Here is a 24261-nt window from a genome sequence, read left to right as displayed (position 1 = left end):
AAGGGTAATCTGAAAGCTCTTGGTATTGATGCATTTAGCTAAGAGAATGCGTCTAGTGATAGGCTGACATTTTTTTTCCTCTGACTTATTGCTCTTAATCATGAATATTAATGAATTTCCTTTTCTATTTTTGTACTACATTTAACCGATAATGATATAAAACCTGACATTAATTTAATTTATTGCGAAAAAGATAATAATCCTCATCTTTTCTTAGTTGTTTCATAATGTTTCGACCAACTATTCCTCTGGCCTTTGTCAGGTGGTAACTGCGACAGGATAGGAACTCCGAATCTCCTGACTGCATCCACTGCAATTACTGTCTTCTGTAGTTGTCGTCTCACCATGTTTTTCGCCAAGTAAGCCTCTAGGTAGGATTGAACTGCTATCTTCAGACAATTCTCACCTGAAACCGTAGAGATTCAGCGTCTCTATCAACTGCATCATCGACCCCGAAGGAGGATAATAGTCTGCAATAAATAAAAAATACTCATCTCAATAATGAATTCCAATTAAATAATATAAAACCTGACATGTACAGAATTTCTAAATATTTGCTTGCATTAATTTTCAATTTTCCAGATAAGCCTGCAATTGTAAAAAAAGAAAAAAAAGAGTTATCAGAAAATATGCTTCGTTATTATGACTACATGGTGAAAGCAATTCTTGGGGCTGATGAAGAAGCTATGAAAGTAAGTCGGCCAATTTGGCCTCTCTTTTCCTTTTTTCACTTGTGTTATTGTACTTTGCAAATGGTTTCATTATTTTGTTTTTATTTGTATAAGCCTTCTTAGCAATCTATTAATTAACTCTGAATATATTAGATTAATAAATCTCTAATGGCCATGGTTAATAGCATCCTTGTTCTAACATTCACAGTTAACATTAATTAAAATAAACACATAGAAGACATTGCCAAGACCACTGCAAGAAATGTGGGCTCCCTCTATCATACTAGAAAACTTCTCACACCTGCTAGTATACTATTTCTTGTCAAAGCCATTATTCGCCATGCATAAAGTATCATTGTTATGTCTGGGCAGGTGCTCCAACTAGGTGTCTTTTCCTTTTAGACAGAGTTCATAGAAGAGCCTCTAATATAACCACACTCCAGCCCCTATCCTGTCACTGTAATGTTGCTTTCTGCTTGTTTCAAAGTACTTTCACGGAATGTGTTCTGATCTTGTGGCATTGGTGTTCCCTCACCGTAAATTCTCTGACCAACCTGATAAGCATTAAAATCTCATTCATTCACTGTAGAAATATTCGACGGCTTTCTTCTCCAATAGCTTTTAACCTCTTAGTATTCCTTCCCTGCTTATGGTTTCCTAAATTGTACTAACATGTAAAAATTTAAATGTAATGTTAAACATATCGCTGCATAACTCTCAACTTTGGTTGTCTCTGTAGGCATTACTTCTAATTCGCGGTAGGCGCCTTCTCAGTGGCAATTCCTACCTTGTTTACAATCAAAGTAAAAAAAATATTTGTGTCCTCAATTTTTTTAATTCTCTTCAACTATTCTCATTGCTCTCATTACTAACATCAGTGAAGGGAACATAATTCATTTCAGTGAATTAAACTAAATTTGAGAATAGGCAATAAGTAAATGATGTATATATAACGATCATATAACAGCTATATAACAATTCCACATCTCGAATATTGGAAACAAGTTAAACTTGATTTTATTTTAGCTTAACTGCTACTTATCATTTCTTGTCAAACAGTGTTTTCTTTTTATTATTCATTTGTTAATTCCAGAATTCAGAGAGTAAAAAATTTGTTTACAATTTTGTGATCTTTTTCTAAGATTTACAACCTATAATTTCTGATTGATATATTTAATCTGGCTATTTTTTTCTCTCTTAAAATAGCTAGCAGAACTGAATTTATGTTAGTAAAATATCTGATATAAATTTTTTGGTCATTGCAAATTTCGGTCTTCATCAGCTTTTCTATCTATCTTACAGGCCTTGGATTTTGATAATTCGCAAATCAGTAATTGATTATTTCGTTTTCCTTCAAAGATTTCAAGAACATTGAAAAATTTTACCTTGATTAAACCATATTTTAATCAATACTTTGTTGTATTTGGTTATACTTAACTCTAAGTAATTACTATTTCGACTTTAAATTGCTCAAAAATATGTTTTCATTATTTCATTCTAACTATTTTCATGATCATTGGTAAATTTTTGTGAAAATTTAAAGTAGAAAAAAAAATGAATCTGGCAATATTAAAACAATTTAATCTCTGATCAGTAATTTTTATTGAATTTATTCAGCTAATGTTTGATCTTATTTACTTAAATTTTTTAAAAATATTTTTAATATTAAATAATTGGTGCAGTTCTGAATTTTGTAGATGAGTTATGAATATTTGTATTTTTTAGATGAGTTATGAATATTTGTATTTTTTAGATGAGTTATGAATATTTGTATGGTTTTGATTGTTTGGACAATTATTCTCATCTTGAGTGTTATTGGCACAACTTTGCAGTCGTTGAAACCTCCGACCTCTGTTGGGTATAAACTTCATTTTTTTTCTAAGGAAAAGGATTAACTCTGTATTGTAAGAAATCAAACGGTGGGTTTATTCTCATCATGTATCATGAAATCGGATGGTGAGTTTGAGGGTGTGTCCATAAATTATAAAAAAAGGTCACTTTTTAGGGGTCACTAGGATTTAGTTAAAAATTGAATCAAAAGAAAATCTTAAAAAGTACACTAGTGACCCCTGAAAATTAACTTTTTTTTTAATAATTTATGGGCACACCCTCAAACTCACCATCTGATTGATAGATGATGAGAATAATTGTCCGAACAATCAATACAAAGTAATTGATGGTTTGCAATTGCTTGGATATTATTTTTATAGTGATTATAAGCTTACAAGCAATTATGACTGCATTTATTTTATATTTAAAACAGAAGTTTTAGTAATTAACATAAAATATACATGAAATATACCTTCAAGTAAGTTACAGTAAATGAATCCATGAATATATATATGTAAATCCAATTTGCTAAAATGCAAAATTCTTAACATTCAAATATTCACTCTTCTAGCAATCTGTAAAGATGAAGTTGAAATGCTAATGCCATTTAAGTTATTACATATATTTCATTTTTTTTCTTTACAGTTTGCGTTGTCTGATTTGAAAACCAATTCTAAAATTGTTCCACTCTTACCCTACTTTGTGAATTTTGTCTCTAATGGAGTGAGTATATTTTTTGTGTTTATTGATTAGTTCACAAATCACATCTTGTGTTTCTTTAGAAAAAGAATTTAAGAAAATGCAATAATCAAACACATTTTAAGCAAAAATCATTTTCTGTAAAAAACAGTTTTATTATTGTACAGAGTTTTTGAGAGAAGTCTAACACTTTTTTAAAGAAGAAAAAAATATATCTTGATGCATTCTCAAAAATCAAAATGCATCTCTCAGAAGTTTTTTTTTTTCCAAATATAGCTCATTCAAAGAAGTTGCCTTGAGTCTCCACAATGCACTTCAGAAGAGACTGTAACCTGAAGTGTCTCGATGTTATGCCAACATAATCAGAATGCCTGCTATGATCTTTTTTGCTTCCACATCTCCATCACAATTCTTCAGTTCACATTTCATGACCTTCAAGGAGCACTGAGCTGCAACAAAGATTTCTCAATTTTTTTATTCAGTGCGAATCTATCTTCTAATATTCTTGTGCTTTCTATTCTTCTTTAACCTCAATCTCTGAAACACACCGACATTGCACTTCAGTACTGAATAGGTATACTGATTTTGAAATGAAAAAATGTAAAAAAATTATCACATTTGTTTCAAACACTCTGGGCAACAAAAATTAATGCATTTTTTGTTTTAATTCTTGGAATAAAGCATTAATTTTCAGATAAGCACTTTTAATAAAATGTTGTAATCATTAATTTTTAAATTTAAACACTTCTTTCAATTATAACACATTGACGATGGTATGTGTTTCTTTTTCAACCAAAGAGTAATGTTGCTTCTTGACTGAAAGAGATCGGAAAAAGAATGTGATTGAGCAGCGATTCTGGTTTAGAGTGGCAGCCAAAACAATGTTTGAGACGACGTTCTCTATGTTAAAGGGTATGTTGTGATCGATTGTAATAAGTGAAGCGTGCTTGAGTTCTTCTTTGATGTTGGTGAAATCAGTTGAGTGAGATTCAGATAGAGGGAAGACGTGATTCTATGCTAGACATCGAATTTTGTCCGAGAAATAAGGAATCCATTGAGCATAATATGAAAACCTTCCAACAACCTATTTAGCATCTTGTGGTGAAGGGAGATATCTTAAAGCATTCAGGATCTGGTTTTACGATTCTAACCGACTATAAACTTTATACCCTAGTTTCTCAGTTTGCCTAATGTTCTTGCTCTCATTGAAACTTATGCCGTACTTCCTGGCAACATTTAAGAGACGAAAGTTTTCATCATGTTCCATCATATTACAGACATGTTATAAACATTCGCGAGCATGTCAACAACTTTTTTGCATTTTATTAGATTGTCTATCGATTGTTGGAAACATGATACCTGTTTGTTTACACTCAATGGAATATGGCAGAATTAACATTTCCACAGGCTTTGAAAGTTGTGAATTTCTTTTCTTTTTGTATTGGTATTTGATGACATGCATTCTGCAAATCAAAGGTAGTAAAAAAAAACAGAATAGCAAGCAATTTTTTTTTTTGACTATTTCGTTGATTTTTGGTAAAAAATAAGCACCAAAGTATATGAACTGGTTGATGGTCTTGCTATAGTCAATGAGAAGTAACCACTAACAACTGACACAATAATTGTGTTGGTTGTTAGTGGTTAACCAGAGAGAGCAAAAGGGTTCAATAACACCATCTTTTAGAAGATTGCGAATTTCAGATTGTATAAACTACTGATGGATCAGCGAGTGTCGTGGATTTTTTAGCAATAGGCTTGCAACCAGGCAATAAATGTTGGAATAGTGGCAGAGAAACAAAACGAGACACCATTGCAGCATATACAGAGAAGGGATCTCCAAAACCTTCAAAAGGTATTTTTTACCTTTGAATGTAGTTTGAGAAAATCGTGGCCAAGTAAGATGCCTGATCAAAAAGAAAGAAGGACTGAATGTTTGAAATGCTGGCAGGTAAACCCTTTATATGCTAATGCCACATAGCAGTGACCTAATGAACTGCTTGATAAGGCTATGGACGCCATTGATATCTTCCAGCAAAAAGTTTGCATCAGCCAGTCATATGTATGGGGTTGATAAAAGATTCAGCTTGTTTCTGGGCCATTTCTAGAGAACAAGAGAGCTTTACAAAGAGAGACTTGCAATGGCCAATTTGAATGAATCACAATTTACTATTAATTTGTGTACTGGATGGGAGATGTACTTGATAAGAAATTTGCTAGTTTGTGGACAAATTTCAGGAAGTTGTTGAATGTACACAACTAATGTGACCAATAGTCTGGAATCGGGTGCTGAAGAGTCGCCATAGAAACGCTGTGGCTTCAGAAACTAGTCCATCCTGGATTAAATTCTTGATGGATAAATTGTAGTAATTCAGATTACAGAAAGCAAATGATTGTGAATAAGGTTTATTCATCAAGAAACATAGGTATGTAGGAAATTGTTAAAAGTTTACACACTGTAAACAATAATAATATGACAGTAGGATTAAGAGAAATTATGTGTGAATGCCCTGAAAACTTAACAGTAAACAAAAAAAAGCAATCTAAATATTAATTTACTTGTCTGTACGTCCATTGTCACAAAAACCCATCATCACAAACATTAATTAATGAGAAATTAATTGCCTCCCTTTACAGTTGCTCTTTATCAGTTAAAAATCATTAAAATCATTTCCTCTCCAAAAATTTATTTAAAAAAAAAAAAAAAAAAAAATGACTGTCTGTTTACGGTTTCAAATTGGCTATTTTATTTTATAATGTAAAAAAAAGTCATTGAGCGGAGACTAAGTTTTTTAATTATAGTTTCTTTTTAAAATTTAAAAAATATGCAAGTGAATTGACATCTATTCCTTTATAATTTATAGATTCATATAAAAAATTATTCAGAAAAAAAACCCAATGTGTATTGAATTTTCATTAAGAAAAAATCTAAATTTTCTAAAATTATTTTAAATTTGTCATTTGTTTTATTTTTTATTCATTTTATTTCTAATGTGTTTTAAAAATGTTCAACTACTATCAAATTGCTAATGATAATTATTTTAGAATTTATAGTTCAGATCATTATTGTTTCAGAGCAATTATCCATTTTTTTTTTCTGTGGGAGATAAAGTTTTTTGTTGTTTTTAGTTTTGTTTGTTGATTTTTTTATGATTGTGGTTTTAAGAGAGGTTTGATGACTTGGGCTTGCTAGTTGGACTTTGGGTTATTAGTTGGATTAAGGAAGGGTTTTTAGGATGGAGGAGGGCTTGCCACTCATATTTAGTGTTAATGGTAGAATAATTATTTTTTTATACAAATTTTTCAATTTGAAAAACATCCAAAAAATTTGGAGGGCTAACTGCTTTGAAAGGCATGACTGGGAAATGAAGGAACATTTTATGTTAAATTTATATGTGAAACTGACCCCTCCCATTCTAAATTCTACATTTGTCTTCTTTTTTTTTTACACAAAGATTTTTAAGCGAGTTCACATGTAAATGTCTAATAAAACGGTATCTGCTAGAAAGTCATTCTTGACTACCAGTTTGAAAATTGAATATTATTTGAAAACCAATATTTCTCAAAGGATCCATTATTTTATAAAAGAACGACAAGCTGCATTAACTGAAATTTTAAGCCCCCCCCCCTTTATTTTTTAACTATGATCACTCATTTCATAAACAGCAGCTGCTGATAATGTTGGTAAAATTATTAGCACTAATAGATGTAGCAAAACACTCGTTTGACTTTCACTGAAATAAAGACAATATTTTTTGCATATAGGGCAATTAAAAAGTGAAAATATACAATTATAATTTTAATGTATAAAAAGTAAAAACAGATTTACATACTAATTGAGCTACAAAAATATATATTTTTTAAATATTCGATACTCGTCATGTTAAAGTCTTATTTTTAAGACAACAAATAAAAAAAAAATGATAAGTGGTGATGCATATGTAAAAAAAAGGGTCAGTTTATTTTTTTAACCTGAAAAAAATTCTAAGTAACGTTTCTCCTGATAGATTTCCAGATTTCATAGAGGAGTGATAACAAACTTTTAAAAACGGTGGGAGGAGGGTAAGAAAAACTCATGAAAAATTGCTGTTTAATAGTGTTAAGATTTTCATCACTTTATTTGATCAAAGATCAATCATGTAGATTATTATTTATTAATACACGTGGAAGGATCTTCATTTCTGAACAAAATGGTGGTCTTAATTTTTAAAATATAACTATTTTGATAAAACTATTTTGAAATCTGTGCTAATCTAATTGACGGAGGGTATTGCTAAACTGATTATTTGTATTAAAAAAAAAATGTTTTATTTTTCACACACAATAAAAGAATCCCAGCACTAACAAAATTATTTTATATTAAATAGTGTAAAATTAAAACTTTACTGTCATGAAAGAAGAATCTATTTTGAAATATTTCTTTTGGCAAAATCTTTTAAGAGATTTAAAGTTTGATTGTCCATTTAGCCCTATTTCATGTATATTTCATCTAGTACTTTTTCAACTTCTGCATACACTTCAGCTATGATTTCTCTTCATGCAGCTATAGTTTCTTTCAAAGAAAGGATGATTAGTTTTCTAGACAATATTTCTATTAATAAACCACAAATCCAGATTTTGTTTGCATTCTCATCCATCAGTTTTTTTTATATTCTAAAGTTACCAAGGATTTTTGTTAAGACAATGTTAATACTATTGTCACTGACAACATTACACTCGGGAAAACTGATAAAATGATAACACCAAATAAAATTTTTCAAGTGGTGCCTACAATAAGTGTCAAAACTATTTTGTACAGGCACTTAAAATTGTTGTACTCTTCAAAATTCAGTATGTTATTACCGTACATCTTATGAGATGACTGGCAAATTTTTATGATTTCAGGTTCAAATGAACAACTATAGAAGAAATTGGAATACACCCTACTAAAGTCTGATTATCACATCTAGTGAATTTCAAAAATGAAATCTGGATGTGAGGACACTTTAGAAGACTGATATGGAATAAAATATTATTTTAAACTGGGAAAAAATGCCACAAAACATATAGAATGCTTGACTGCATTTGGACCATCTTTCATGAATCAAGCATCAGTTTTTAAGTGGCATAAGAGATTCAAAGAAAGCAGTAAGTCTGTGAGGAATGATAAGATGTGTGGGAGGAATAAGGAAGTCAAAACACCAGAGTTGATTGGCCAAATAAAGAATTTCATTGATAAGGACTGTTGTGTGTCTATAGAGATAATAAGTGCATAGTTTCATGTCTGTGGAAACTGCACAATTATTCGCAAGGAACTGAAGATGCGGAAGATTTGCACAAAGTTTGTCTCAAGAGTGCTCAGAGAAGATCAGAAAGAAAGATGGTGTCATGACAGCAAAGAGATGGTGGAGCTGATCAATTCAGATCCCACAGTTCTTGATGCTCTGGTGACCTGCAATGAAAATGGGATCTACTGCTATGATCCAGAGACTAGGAGAGTGAGTTCTCCATGGAAGCATACTGGATCTTCCATACCCAAGAAGACCAGACAGAAACTTATGATGATCCCTTTTTTTAACAGCATAGGCATGATCTACATACACTGAGCTTCCGCTGAACAGACAGACAACAAGGAATAGTTCAGGAAGAGATTCTGTCGGAAGAGGCCAGCACTCTTTAAATCGGGTCAATGGCATTTCCACCAGGACAATTCACCAGTCCACAACTCTATCCTTGTTACAGATTTGACCAAGATGGACATCAAGACAGTTCCTCACCCTCCCTATAGTCCAGACCTTGCTTCCTGTGACTTTTGGTTATTCCCTAAGCTCAAGACAACCTTAGAGGTTGTTGTTATGGGACAATTGAGATGAAAGAGGCTGTAACAAGGGTTATTGACATGCTCACACAATGGGGCCTTCCAGTAGTTGTTGGAACAATACAACATGCATTGCAGTCGAAGGAGATTACCTTGAAAGGGGACTAGAGTTTCATATGTTTACTAGCAAGTGGAAAATATGAAAATAGTTTGGAAACTTATTTAAGGCACCTCATATTTTACTCAATTTTCTTAACTATAAACTTGTAACAAAATTAGTTTTCTTTGAAGATGAAAGAAATATATGTTTATAAATAGTACATAAAAGTATTATTCTCTGTCCATTATTCTATTGTAGTTACATTGTTCACTTGAAAACAAAAAAAATTTCACCAAATAACTAAATCAAAATATAGGTTAAATTGATAGATTACAGTTTTAACTGAACAAAAATTAAAAAAAAAAAACACAACAAATTTAAAAAACAGAATAGGATCAGTTACTTTTCTATCAAACTTTTCTACAAATCCTTGTTTCTGGCGAAAAAAATGTACAAATAATCCTTGTTCCTGCTCCCCCCCTTTTTACGTTAAAAATTGAAAAAAAAAAAAAAAAAAAAGAAACAGTTCAGACAAAAAAAAAGTTAACAAAAAAAAAAACTTGTCTTATATGTATTTATTTTGAAAACAGAAAACAATTCCAAGCAATAATTTAAAAAAAACAAAAAAACATAAATGAACGGTAGGTTTTTGCTTTTTATTTATTTAATTTTTTTGTTTCTACATTTTACAATTTCATTGTACAGTTATTTTGTTGTAGCGTTGTTTTTATTTTATCGCCAACGCTCGGTTTTATCCGGCTGTTGACGTCATGCGCCGGACAAAGCCGAGCAAATGCTGAGTTACGTCTGGTTCGTTAAATGCACAAGTACCGATTTTTGTTATTGTTTTAAAATCAATTCTGTACAGAAATATCAGTAAATTCTGTAATGGTAGTGTTAGCTTTTACTTGAGCAATATTGAATAAATCTATAAAGTAGAAATTTGAGCTATCTTTATATTCTTTTCAATGATGACTCATGTGCATTAACAATTGTATTGTTTCATGTAGCTTATTTTTCTTGTTTTTCATTATGAAAATATTTTCTGTATTTTAAGGTAAAAACAGTGAGCCATGATATCTCACAGTTGACTAGGTTGCTGCACACTGTAAAAGCCTTGACGAATAATTCCAATCTCTACTTGGAACCAGAGCCTTATGTAAGTCTTAGACAACAAAATCCCATTACTTGCAATGTATTTTATGACTTTCATATTTTCACAGTGAATTAACATTCATTTCTTCTTCCTCAAAAGGAAATGAAGTGAAATTATTTTTAAGCTATAATTATAGTTTCATTATTCACTATTCCTTTATCTAAAATTAAAATGTAAAAAAAAAAATATTAGTAGGTACCGGCAGCAGCCTGAAAAATGAGTGGAATTCGTAAAAAATGGCCAACTTTAGGTTATGTTCACCAGCCTGTATTTCATTTGTTTGAATTTGTATTTGGATAAAATATATATTAAATGAAAGAGCAAATTTCCCTCTTTCATATGGTGTTTATTTTGTATTTGTTGAATAAAAATTCAATTTTACTGATTTATTTTAATAGCACCAACAAAAGTGATAACATTTTGACGTGGAACGCTAGCTGCTAATTTTTAAAAAATCAAGAAAATCATACCTCTTATTTAAAACTCTTGCGAATTTTTGCCATTCGACCAATAAAAAAACTATAAATAGCATCAAATTAAGCAAAGAATGATCTTTATTTACATATAAAAATTACAACAAATATAAAGAAAAAAAATATGTGCAATTCTTTTTAAAAATATTTTCTGATTTAATTTGCTTCTAGTGAATTAACTATTCATAATAACCATGGCAAACGCAATATTAAATTAAAGTTTATTCAATTTCCTATAAAATGGTGCTAAGAAATTGTACCTAGCTTTATTCGCAAAAATGTGCAAGGCAAAAGAAAATTGACACCTCGGGAGTCTTTTGGACAAAATTGCGTGAACCGTGAACACGGTGAAACTGCGAGTCAATGAATGAAAGTTGTTCGACTTCGGTATTTCACCAAATAGTTAACTATACTGCTTCAATTTCAATATAAGCGATAAGAAACCATTTCTGTACATTAATTTGTAAAAATTACGTTTGAATATTTTAAATATTCAGAAGTATTTTGCAACATTTAGTTAGCACATGTTCAGCTTTTTAACGTAAACAAATAAGCGATATTTTGGATTTTTTCAAAAATTAAATTAATATTGTATCATTTTAGGGGGGGAAATAAACAGGGAGTATTTATAATAAACCATTTATAAAACTAGTGATTTAATTTTAAAACGTTCGAGCATCTAAATATTCGTTTATTCGGCATTCTAAACCAGTTTCCTGAAAGTAAACAAACTTGGCAAAAGAGCGTAAAAAATGCTAGACAAGAAGCAAATTGAACAGCACGTTTCTAGCATTTTGTATTTATTTGAAAATGATTTGGTGCATGGTAGATATTTAATTCAAGGCAGGCGACTGCATAAAATTAAAGTTTGAATAAACGTAAAAAACTATTGTCGTCCATAGATGAAAGTACGGTGGTTGCACTTAGTGAAACCGCGCTATTTTTAAATAGTATTTTCAAATTAAATTAAAGTTTTACGATAGCTTTTTATATTAAATTGTTAGTTGAAAGTTCAGAAGCGTTACAAAACACCCTCTCCTCCCCATGTTAAGAGTGGCTTTCTAAATGCTATTTCAGCACAGTTCGCTAAGTGCATAAGTACCAAAAGTACAGACTAGGCTAAATTTAATAACAAAAACAAACACCCTCTCTTCCACATGTTAGTTCGCTTCATAAGTACTATTGTTTTCTTTTATTGTTTTAACATTTATTTTTTGTTTTTGTATAATTTAAATTGTTAGCTGAAAATACGGTGCTTCTACACTTTATTGCCGAAATTAGAGACGCCATTTTATTTCACGCACCTGCTGTCCAAATCCAGGGGAGACTATGGCCGAAGCATGAAATAAATAACAAAAAAATTAAACTTCCGGAAAGAACTATGAAAAAAGTAAATAAAAAAAGTGAAAGAGAACTTTATATCTGTAATTGTTTAATTGGAAATGTTTCGATTTAATTAATGAGAACGGGAAAGTTTTTCATGGAACATTTTTTTTTTTATTAAAAACATAAAATGAAATGACATATTCATAATGATTTAAACTGGGCGAGCGCATTTTTTTTTTTTTTTTCGAACAAATAAATAATTTTAAACATTTTTTTGAATTAAAGCAACTTTGAAAGATACACAAATTAATTTAAATGATTGTTTTTTTCTTTAAAAAAAAAAAAAACGACACAGAGTTAAGAGTGGTTTTCTAAATAATAGTTTGTTTCATAAATACTATTGTTTTAATATATTTTATTCTTGTATCGTTTATTAAATTGTTAGGTGAAAGTACAGACTAGTTAAAAAAAGACGTCCCCCCCCCTCACATGTTTCCTAAATAATAGCTCACTTCATAAGTTTCATTGTTTTAATTTATTTTATTCTAGACAGAAAAATCAAATTAGCACAATGAAAACATTGAAGACGCGGTATTATTTTACTTTAAGGCCCGTCTCACGGCCGTATATAACAAAATGTGTATTTTTGTAGATTTCAGTGTGCTAAAAACGAATCTGAAAACCGTTTCCGTCGCAAAAAATAGTTTTCATGATATGAAGAAATTACTTTTTCGAAAAGTGGGTGATCACTTTTCCATTTAAATTTAACTTAAAATGAGTACCAACTTTCTGGGCACCTTAGAAGGAAGGGGGGGGGTGCATTTTTTTTGTGATTATTTGCTAAAAAGTTTTTTGTTTGATTTCTTTTGCATGGTATTAACTCCTGAACTCTGGGACTATTTTCCATTTTACAGCCCAGCCTTCGTTTACGCTACGTGCGAGCATAAATGAAGGCTGTTGAATGTACACTCGTGTACCAAACTGCCTTGTCACAGTGTAGTATTGGCAAAAAATTAAAATTAGACAAAAAGCAAATACTTTTCCAAAAATTAAACCAAAAATAAAACTATGTTATGAAATTTGATTTTCTTAATCAGGCCGAGAAAAGAAATGTTTCTATGAAGGAATATAATAGCAACCGGTACACCAAAGATGTCATCAAGTGTGTCATTGAATTGATAGGGCAAGCAGAAGTATTTGGCAAGAATTGTGAAAAGATAATTGATATTGTAGCAAGACACATCTTTCACACAGCTATAGATTCAAAAGACCTGCCATCAGAGCGATCATCTCTAAGGTATGCTGGCAAAGGGCATGTCCTTGCCAAACAAAGCGAAACAGATGAAGAAAGTGCTCTAGTTGATCAGGCAGAGTTTGGAAACTACAGCTTTAGCAAACAAGGACAGTTTGTGGCAGTATATTATGACGATGACTTTTATTTAGGTCAAGTAATTTCTGTCACAAGTAGTGAAGAAGGACAAGTGAAATTTCTGGACAAGTGTAAGGTGAAAATAAATGCCTTTAGATGGGCAAGGTCAGAAGTAGAGAAAGTCTCTTCTCTGTATGTGTTTGATTGGGGATTTGAGGTAACCACCTCAAATGGACAAATGTGGTCAATTCCAAGCGAAGAGTTCAACATAATCACAAGGAAATATCAATTATATAGAGAACTCTATTGTTAACATGCAGCTTCCTTTTGTATTGAATGTAAATTGGTATTGAACAGGTACGTTTGCTTATATACGATACTTTGCCATGATAAACAGTGAATTATTGCGATTTTTGAGTTTATTATTTTAGAACTACAAGATGTACAGAGCTGAAATTTAGATATGATATTCTACAATATGTATTGATTATGCATGCAAAATTTCACATCTGTATCTTTAATAGTTTTTGTGACTTTGAAGTTTGTATATGTTTAAAACATTCGGTACTTTATTTCTGCCATTGAAATTGAAGATATCAGTATTTTTATCGACTTATAATGAAAAAACTTGCAGCTGGAATTGTTTGAGAAAAAAATAGGCATAATAACCACTATGCATAGAATTATATTGCATGTTCATATTTAATTTTCTTTAATTCAGTTTTATTTGCTGGTACTTCAAAAAGTGCCCACCAGTGCGATTTTGCGATTATAAATATTGCAATGTTCACTTTTCACATCTCAAAAATGAAGGCTGAAATTGAATTAGATATGATTATACTTTTATTTCCTATTGTCTTCTATTACTAAGAGTGATGAAAGCATCTTTTGTGACGCTTTTACCCGTTACTTTTTTTGTCAGTTGCTTTCAAAGTTGCCATGTCGTAATGTAAACATGTTCATGCTACGTTTGCAAATATGAAAATGATCATAACTTGAAGACTAAACAAGATATCTTCATGATTTTTGTTTTGTTTTTCTTGTATTTGTGTGTATTTTTATATGAGAGGATCAAATTTAGCCATAGGCGATTTTAAAATTTTGGCTGCCGGTACAATTAATTACAAGCAATTACATACAACTAGATATCACAAACCACAGTACATTGTGCTATTATGTGTAAAGGTAATCTTAACAAAAAAGGTCACTCATCAACATGGTGGGCTTAAATAAGATTTAAAGTTGTCTTTCATGAAAATGATCAATGTTGAAATGTTAGTGAATTAATTTTTTGACATATTATTAAATTGTATTTTCATCTGTTTTTCCATGTTTCAAATTTGAGTTTTTTATTGATTTACTATTAGAAAGGTCTAACTTAATCTCTAATGTGTAATGAAATCATATTAGGAAGAGTCGGTGTGTTAGCTGTTGAAATGAAGTTTATCTGAACAAAATTATGCTTCTGTGTCTTTTTTTCATATTTTTCAAGAAGTAATAACATTTTCACACTGTTTAGGTTGTGTTGATCTAATAATTATTGCTTCCATGATAATTTTCATGTAACACAAAACACAACATCATACATTTTTAAGGATTTTTCACTTGGTTGAAACTTGCATTTTTAGTTATACACTGTGAAAATTGGCTTCTGGGCAATATATAATATTGTATAATCAATCCATTATATTATCATTTTCAGTCCCCCACCCCTAATTTCTGGCTCCCATCTTATCTCGCAATTACTTATAACGTCACCAACTAACCTTCGGAAGAACCCCCCCCCCCCCCCCATCCGATTTTGTTTTATATCATAAGTTGCTTAAAACGTGATTAGTTAAAGTTCAGAATAAAATCACGCTTTCTCTTAACGGTTAATTTAAAAAAAAAAATCTTCTGAACGCTATTAAAAGTTAAATTCTTCACTAGTTTGGAGACGGAATGCGTTGTTGTGATAAGTGATTTTCTCTATTAATTCGCACTTTTTATTTTAAGATTCAAATATTAATAACTACATTTTATTTCAGTATTTAATTTATGTATTTCTGTTGTATTAAATGCTAGCTTTAATTTTTTTTTTTTTTTTTTTTTTTTTTTTCTCGTCCATAAATGTTTATCTACCAAGTTGATCTTAAATATTGTATAATCAATCCATTATATTATCATTTTCAGTCCCCCACCCCTAATTTCTGGCTCCCATCTTATCTCGCAATTACTTATAACGTCACCAACTAACCTTCGGAAGAACCCCCCCCCCCCCATCCGATTTTGTTTTATATCATAAGTTGCTTAAAACGTGATTAGTTAAAGTTCAGAATAAAATCACGCTTTCTCTTAACGGTTAATTTAAAAAAAAAATCTTCTGAACGCTATTAAAAGTTAAATTCTTCACTAGTTTGGAGACGGAATGCGTTGTTGTGATAAGTGATTTTCTCTATTAATTCGCACTTTTTATTTTAAGATTCAAATATTAATAACTACATTTTATTTCAGTATTTAATTTATGTATTTCTGTTGTATTAAATGCTAGCTTTAATTTTTTTTTTTTTTTTTTTTTTTTTTTTTTTTTTCTCGTCCATAAATGTTTATCTACCAAGTTGATCTTAAATATTGTATAATCAATCCATTATATTATCATTTTCAGTCCCCCACCCCTAATTTCTGGCTCCCATCTTATCTCGCAATTACTTATAACGTCACCAACTAACCTTCGGAAGAACCCCCCCCCCCCCCCCCATCCGATTTTGTTTTATATCATAAGTTGCTTAAAACGTGATTAGTTAAAGTTCAGAATAAAATCACGCTTTCTCTTAATGGTTAATTTAAAAAAAAAAAATCTTCTGAACGCTATTAAAAGTTAAATTCTTCACTAGTTTGGAGACGGAATGCGTTGTTGTGATAAGTGATTTTCTCTATTAATTCGCACTTTTTATTTTAAGATTCAAATATTAATAACTACATTTTATTTCAGTATTTAATTTATGTATTTCTGTTGTATTAAATGCTAGCTTTAATTTTTTTTTTTTTTTTTTTTTTTTTTTTTTTCTCGTCCATAAATGTTTATCTACCAAGTTGATCTTAAATATTGTATAATCAATCCATTATATTATCATTTTCAGTCCCCCACCCCTAATTTCTGGCTCCCATCTTATCTCGCAATTACTTATAACGTCACCAACTAACCTTCGGAAGAACCCCCCCCCCCCCATCCGATTTTGTTTTATATCATAAGTTGCTTAAAACGTGATTAGTTAAAGTTCAGAATAAAATCACGCTTTCTCTTAACGGTTAATTTAAAAAAAAAAATCTTCTGAACGCTATTAAAAGTTAAATTCTTCACTAGTTTGGAGACGGAATGCGTTGTTGTGATAAGTGATTTTCTCTATTAATTCGCACTTTTTATTTTAAGATTCAAATATTAATAACTACATTTTATTTCAGTATTTAATTTATGTATTTCTGTTGTATTAAATGCTAGCTTTAATTTTTTTTTTTTTTTTTTTTTTTTTTTTTCTCGTCCATAAATGTTTATCTACCAAGTTGATCTTAAATATTGTATAATCAATCCATTATATTATCATTTTCAGTCCCCCACCCCTAATTTCTGGCTCCCATCTTATCTCGCAATTACTTATAACGTCACCAACTAACCTTCGGAAGAACCCCCCCCCCCCCCATCCGATTTTGTTTTATATCATAAGTTGCTTAAAACGTGATTAGTTAAAGTTCAGAATAAAATCACGCTTTCTCTTAACGGTTAATTTAAAAAAAAAATCTTCTGAACGCTATTAAAAGTTAAATTCTTCACTAGTTTGGAGACGGAATGCGTTGTTGTGATAAGTGATTTTCTCTATTAATTCGCACTTTTTATTTTAAGATTCAAATATTAATAACTACATTTTATTTCAGTATTTAATTTATGTATTTCTGTTGTATTAAATGCTAGCTTTAATTTTTTTTTTTTTTTTTTTTTTTTTTTTTCTCGTCCATAAATGTTTATTTATCTACCGAGTTGATTGCAAAAATAGATTACCTAATTGTACTCATTTTTAGTTCGTGGGAGGGGAATCTATCACCATACTTTCCCTTAAACAGGTCCGTTGGACTTTTATTAAGTACAATACTTAATAGTTATTTTTTTTTATTTTTTTTTTTTTTTTTTTTTTAATGGAGAGTAGAAAACGCATTGTGGATGCGTTATCGGCAGCTCCTGTTACTCTCGCTTCTTCTTATTTGTCCCTCAGTCCTCATTTTTTTAAATGAGTGATTTTTCTGACAAAGGGAGAAGAAAAAGCTGTTTTCTAGGTTGGCAGTATTTTTGCGCGAACAGTTGGCAGAGTTGGTGGAAATTTTCTGTTTCTATGTCTATCCTTGTAGCCATGTCACTAGTAAGGGTGCTGGAGGTAAACGTTTTGTCTGGGCTGACGTTATCCGCCTGATAGTCAGGGACCCGAACCTTGGATTAACCACTAAGGAGGCTGTCCTATCAGCAGGTGCAAAGTACTGGGGCTGCTGTATTGCCATTTGGTGAATGGAATCTGGACCATGCAGTAGCTTCTGGTGGGGCCTCTCGATGCCATACTAGTGGGTAATTGTTACGGCTTTACCTTATCATGTGGTACAAAAAAAAAAAAAAAAAAAAAAATTCTTCGTTTCTTTTTCTCTCTTAGTTTCCCCTCTCTGTCCTGCTCTAAGTAAATCTGTCGACCTAGTCCACAAATTCCAAAATTTCATCATGACAAGTTTCAAGAAAAAATACACGATTAAACCCGGTTCTCCAACTTCCAACGTAGACCCCTACTACCATGTCTCCTTCTCCAACATCAGGGGTCTACGTTCTAACCTTCCAGAGGTTGAAACCCAATTACAGGAGACTAAACCAGACCTTTTATTTTTAAGTGAAACTGGCATTGGACAGGCTATTTCCCTTGATGAGTTTGCAATTACAGGATACTCTAACTTAACTTCTAAATCTGACCCCCAAGATCGCCATGGGCATGGAATATGTGCCTATATTAAAGATAGCTTTCCATGTGGGAGGGACATCTCCAGGGAAGATCCTAACTTACCTTATATGTGCTTCCGGGTTGCTTTAGCTCACACTACTGCATTTATATTTACTCTCTATCGCCCCCACAACAGCGGAGTTACTATCTTTCAAAGCATATCTGAGAAAATTGACCAAGTCCTTTCTACTTATCCTTCAGCTAACATTCACGTATGTGGAGACTTCAATGTTCACAACGTCGAATGGTTGACCCACTCAAACAAGACCGATGATGAGGGGAGGTTCTGTCATGATTTCTCCATTGCCTATGACCTCACTCAGATTGTTCAGGAACCTACCCGTGTGCCCGATAATGACGGCCAGTATGCGAGCCTACTAGACCTTTTTCTCACAACTTGCCCTGAACTATGTTCAGTTTCTGTTCTGTCGCCTCTTGGATCTTCCGACCACTCTGTTGTATCAATTAAGATAAAAATGAAATGTAATAAGTCCCCAGACGTACCTCTTCATCGTACAGTATATCGATACACTAAGGCTGACTGGGATAGCTTCCGTACATTTATATCTGATCTACCTCTGCATTCCATGTTTAAAAAGGATGTGTCCTCTATAGTATTAGACCTAACTGAATGGTTAATTGTAGGTATTGACCATTTCATACCCTCTAAAAAATTTCAGCAAAAACCTAACAGCCAGCCATGGTTCTCTCCAGAATGTGCTGCTGCCATTGCGCACAGAAATCACTTTTTCCACTGCTTCAAACGTAATAGATGTATGGAAACTAAAGCCGTTTTCAGGACTGCCAGCAACCATTGTAAGAAAGTAATAAGGAACGCAAGAGAGTTGTATGCTCAATCTGTTAAGTCCAAAGTAGCTGAGCAGCGGCTTGGTTCCCACCAGTTTTGGCAAATAGCAAACAGAATCCTGAACAGAAGAGTGTGCTCCATCCCAACTATTATCAATGGATCTGAGGTAATCTCGTCAGCATCAGACAAAGCCAAACTCTTTGTCAAGAACTTTGCAGCTAATTCTACCCTTTGCGACCAAGACCGCCAACCCCCAATATTTCCTCTTGTATCAGAAAACACGCTATGTGATATACGTATATCTGTACGTGATGTTGCCAAGCTAATCAAAAACCTTGATTCCAGTAAAGCAACTGGCCCTGATGGTATTCCAATTATAGTACTCAAAAAACTTCAACCTGAACTAGCGCTCATACTTACAAAACTGTTTAAACGTTGTCTTAAGGAGAATAGTTTCCCATCTCCCTGGAAAATCTCATCAGTATGCCCTGTATTTAAGAATTCAGGTGATCGCTCATCCCCCTCTCAGTACAGGCCAATAAGTCTCCTGTGCGTCATGAGTAAGTTGCTAGAATCTGTATTAAATACAGAAGTAATCAAACATCTCAACAAAAATAACCTTCTTAGTGACACTCAATATGGTTTCCGTTCTGCTAGATCTACAGCAGATGTCCTTACAGTTATATCGCATAGGATTAGCAAATCTCTCGACGGTGGCAATCTTTCTAGGGCAATTGCTCTTGACATATCTAAAGCCTTTGATAGGGTATGGCATAAAGGTTTACTTCATAAGATCGCTAGCTATGGTATAGCTGGAAAAGTCTTCTCAATTATTAAATCATTTCTTTCTGATAGATTCATAAGAGTAGTAGTTGAGGGGCAAAAATCAGAAGCTCACAGTATTAATGCCGGTGTCCCTCAGGGATCCATCCTGGGCCCAACTCTTTTCCTGATCTACATTAATGATCTTCCAAATCATATCCTTACATCATTTGTAGACATTTATGCTGACGACACTACCATTTATGGTACCACATCTAAGACAGTAAACGAGCAAGTTCTCTCCAATTCTCTCTCCTCTGATCTTGAGCACGTAGTACAATGGGGAAAAGAGTGGCTGGTTACTTTTAATGCATCTAAAACCAAGCTTCTCTCTTTACATCATCAACATTCTAATCCACATTTGTCATCAATTGAAATGAATGGCTCTCGTCTTCAGGAGGCCTCAAGTTTTGACAAGCTTCTGGGCTTGACCATTACTCCTGATCTTAAATGGAACACGTATATCAAATCTGTTGCCAAGGCCGCTGGAAAAATGGTGGGATCTTTCTATCGATCCAGTAGATATCTCACTGCTGATGCTATTCTCTATCTATATAAGAGCCAGGTACGTCCAAGGATGGAATACTGTTGCCACATCTGGGCAGGAGCTGCTAGAAAGAACTTGTCCTGCCTTGATAGAGTTCAAAATAGACTTCGTAGCCTCGTAGGAGATGTCCTTTTCTCCTCCTTGCAACCTCTATCTCACAGAAGAGATGTTGCGAGTTTGTCTCTGATGTATCGTTATTTTCATGGAAAGTGTTCAACTGAGCTTCAATCTATGGTCCCCCCTCGCCAAACTTTCACAAGAAACACTCGTCTAGCTGTAAACACTATCAATAATTTCCCCCACTCTTTATCTGTGCCTAAACCTAAACGTAGATTCCATGAACAAAGCTTCTTTCTTAGAACTGCACGCCTGTGGAATTGTCTTCCGTTTTCCTGCTTTCCGGCTGACTACAATATGGTTTTGTTCAAGTCTAAAGTAAATAAGTTCTTGATGAGCCGTTCCATATAAGTTATTAAATTTACCAAATTTTCATTACTAATGATTACTATATTGACCAATTTCTACTGTACACTCTTTAACCCTTATCCTTGAGTGGCCTCTGGGCCTTGATAATGTGGTGATGCCTTTGTAAAAAAAAAAAAAAAAAAAAAAAATACAAGATGACAAATTGTCTAATTTATTACAAATGTAAAAACATATTTAACATTAATGAAATAATATTTATTTAGAGCGAGGTGCACAAGAAAAAAGGTGTATCAAAGAAAGTTGAATGAGAGTTCTTGGGTTTGGTTGTACCTTGTTGTGTTTGTGCATAAGAAGTGTGTGTGTGTGTGTGACTGAGTGATTAACATAATCTCCCTAGAATGTTCTAAAGTCATATCTGAAGAAGGCATGAACATTAGAAATATGTATGTTTGTTTTGATTTCGACTTTTGCATGTGTGCCTTTAGCTTTTTATTCGGGCTGTAATTGTGGAAGGAGAAGCCGTAGTAGTTAAGGATTTTTATTGTGGCAGAAATCTTCTTTCTAGAATCCATCATCTCTCTTTGTTGGCTGCCTGTTCTTATCATTTCCAATAGTAACTGATGCTTGTCAATTGATATCACATGTGTAAAGATAAAAATAAAGCAAGATAAACTTTTTATATCACAGCAAGCCTGGAAGATTCACATGTGATTTATCATCTTGATGCACAGTTCAACATTATTTAAAACATAACCATTCTCGATAATAGAGAATTATTTGTGAGTAATACTAAAATATTATAATCCATCAATAATAAAGATAAAAACTTATACATTTTGAGTCATACAAACGGAATCATTCACTGATTCACAAATGAATTAAAATGAAATAATAATCATAATAAATATATTTTTTGTATTAAGAAAAAATTTAAAACAAAAACAAATTCAAATTCTGCAGGTTTGGTCCACAGGAAAATCTAAAAGCCTTTTTATAGTTTTATTAGTGTCTCTTACATATAAGTTGGTTTGTGAACATATTCAGCAGATCATAATTTTAACCCTTTACCAACAGAATTTTTTATATGCAATAAATTTTTTAATCATGAAACTCACACGTGATGGAAGTTAGCATGCATAACAAACCCCTCATTCACTTGTTGGACTATGCATAGACCTGTACTTTGAAGACCAATTGGGCTGACAAACCATAAGAGTAACAAATATTTCCTAAACACATGTTTTTTTGAAAGGCGACTTGAAAGTACGATTTGGCAGTAAAGTAATGTGGCCAGGGAGAAATTGGAGAAATCACTTAAATCATATGAAAAAAATATTTCTGTAAAGAGAATTTTTTGTTTACTTTGAATATTTAATTAAAATAAACAAAGAATAGATTTTTTAACAAAATTTAAAAAATAAAGATATTTTTTAACACCTCAAATGATGGCCATTTTTAATAGCAACCACAACATGGTTTAAATCAAACAATGCTATGTTATAGGGAATATGCAATATACCACAAAATGTACCTATCTTCATGTGCAGACACTTCCTAGTTCAATAACACTGCTGTCTCTAATTATCAATAACTATTTTTTTATTAATTTGATCATTGTATTTTACTTAAAATCAATTTTTTTTTTTGTCATTTTATATAATTTTACATTATTTTATTTATCTTTGGAAATTGTGAATTTGTTTCAGCTTGGTCTTTTAGTGCAAAGTGTGATGTACTGTGGCCTTGAACCTTTGGCAGCCTCCATTAACCCACTTAATGACCATTGGGTATTAAGGGATTATGCTGCTCGTCTTCTCGGACATATTGTCAAGTAGGTAGAAATTTTTTTGAAATTCCATTTTCTTGTGTACTTTCATATTCATAAGGCAAATGAAAACTTATAGTTTTTTTCTTTTAGTGAAATAATCTTTTTGTAAATTGACATTTTTACAATAAGTTGCAGTCATGCAAAATTATTACCTGTGACCTGTTGAGTCAGTATGCTATATTAGCTATGGAATTAATGTATGAACGTGACACTTGTGACGCAAAGAAAATAGTTTTTTGTGACATAACAGAAACATTTCTATGAAAGTATATTAAAATGAAAAAAAGAATATAGATAGATTTCTATGAGTCGTTCTGTTTATAATTGTTTATTTTTGAAAAAAACAAACTTACAGCCATTGAATTATAAGTGGTTTGCCATACTTGTAGGTAAATGTGCACTAAACAGATACTATAATACTTAAAGTTAAATTCAAATTTTGATATATCTTTTTTAAATGAAATTTAGAGTGTAGGGTTTACATAGATGTAATATTGAAAGATTAAAAGTGTAGATTTTATGTAAATGTAACAAATGTTGTGAGAATTTTTATGTAGATCTTAGAAATGTTTAAAGATTTATAGCAGATTCAACAAATGTAAGATTTTATGTGTCAATTTCATGTAGATGCAACGAATGTTGAAAAATTGAGCATGAATTTTATATTGAGGTAACAAATGTTGAAAGATTAAAAGTGTGAATTTTATGTAGATGAAATAAATGTTAAAAAAAATTAAGGTGTAAATGTTATGCAGATGTAACAAATGTTGAAAGATTTAGAGCATAGATTTTACATAGATGTAACTAATATTGAAAGATTTACAGCAAAGATTTCATGTGGGCGTAACAAATGTTGAAAGATTTAAAGCATAAATTTCATGTATAGATTTTATGTAGATGTAACAAATTATAAACAGACTAAGGTGTGGATTTTACATGGATGTAACAAATTTTGAAAGATGTAAAGCATAGATTTAACGTAGATGTAACAGATGTTGAAAGATTTAAGGTGTGAATTTTATTTAGACATTACAAATTTTGAAAGATTTAAAGCATAACTTTTCTGTAGATGTAAACGAGTGTTGAAAGATTTAATGTGTGATTTTTTGTAGATGTTACAAATGTTGAAAGATTTTATGTGTTAATTTTATGTAGATGTTCCAATTTTGAATGATTTTAAGCGTGGATCGTATGTAGATGTTACAAATGTTTAAAGTAGCAATACCACACTGTTTTATTCTTTAGATTTAATAAATTCAAATCAAGCATTATTGAAAAGAGCATAAAAAAAAACAAAGAAATAATCTTTAGTTTTTTAAAATCAGCGCATTAGAACTGGAGTTATGACCATTCAAATTATCAAAAAATGTGTGCTTCACTAGGCATTTTGCCTTAAGTCAGTCATA

At 31.7% G+C, this 24261-nt stretch overlaps 1 protein-coding gene across 5 annotated transcripts in view; it reads left to right on the top strand.

The window, feature by feature from the left end:
* LOC145293821 (TAF6-like RNA polymerase II p300/CBP-associated factor-associated factor 65 kDa subunit 6L) overlaps window positions 1-24261 on the top strand; it is a 313860-nt gene that overhangs the window by 250538 nt on the left and 39061 nt on the right. For all 5 annotated transcript variants that reach the window (XM_080140452.1, XM_080140453.1, XM_080140454.1 and 2 more), the window contains 4 exons: window positions 583-692; window positions 3147-3224; window positions 10152-10253; window positions 22734-22858. In XM_080140452.1, the coding sequence (XP_079996578.1) occupies window positions 583-692; window positions 3147-3224; window positions 10152-10253; window positions 22734-22858 (415 nt within the window). The remainder of the gene's footprint in view (window positions 1-582; window positions 693-3146; window positions 3225-10151; window positions 10254-22733; window positions 22859-24261) is intronic.

This window comes from Euprymna scolopes, chromosome 15 (genome assembly GCF_053919585.1).
Source record: "Euprymna scolopes isolate OS-2025 chromosome 15, ASM5391958v1, whole genome shotgun sequence".
In the NCBI taxonomy this organism is placed as follows: domain Eukaryota; kingdom Metazoa; phylum Mollusca; class Cephalopoda; order Sepiida; family Sepiolidae; genus Euprymna; species Euprymna scolopes.
Note: the sequence above shows the minus strand (reverse complement) of the source record. Positions and strands in the feature narration are given on the sequence as shown.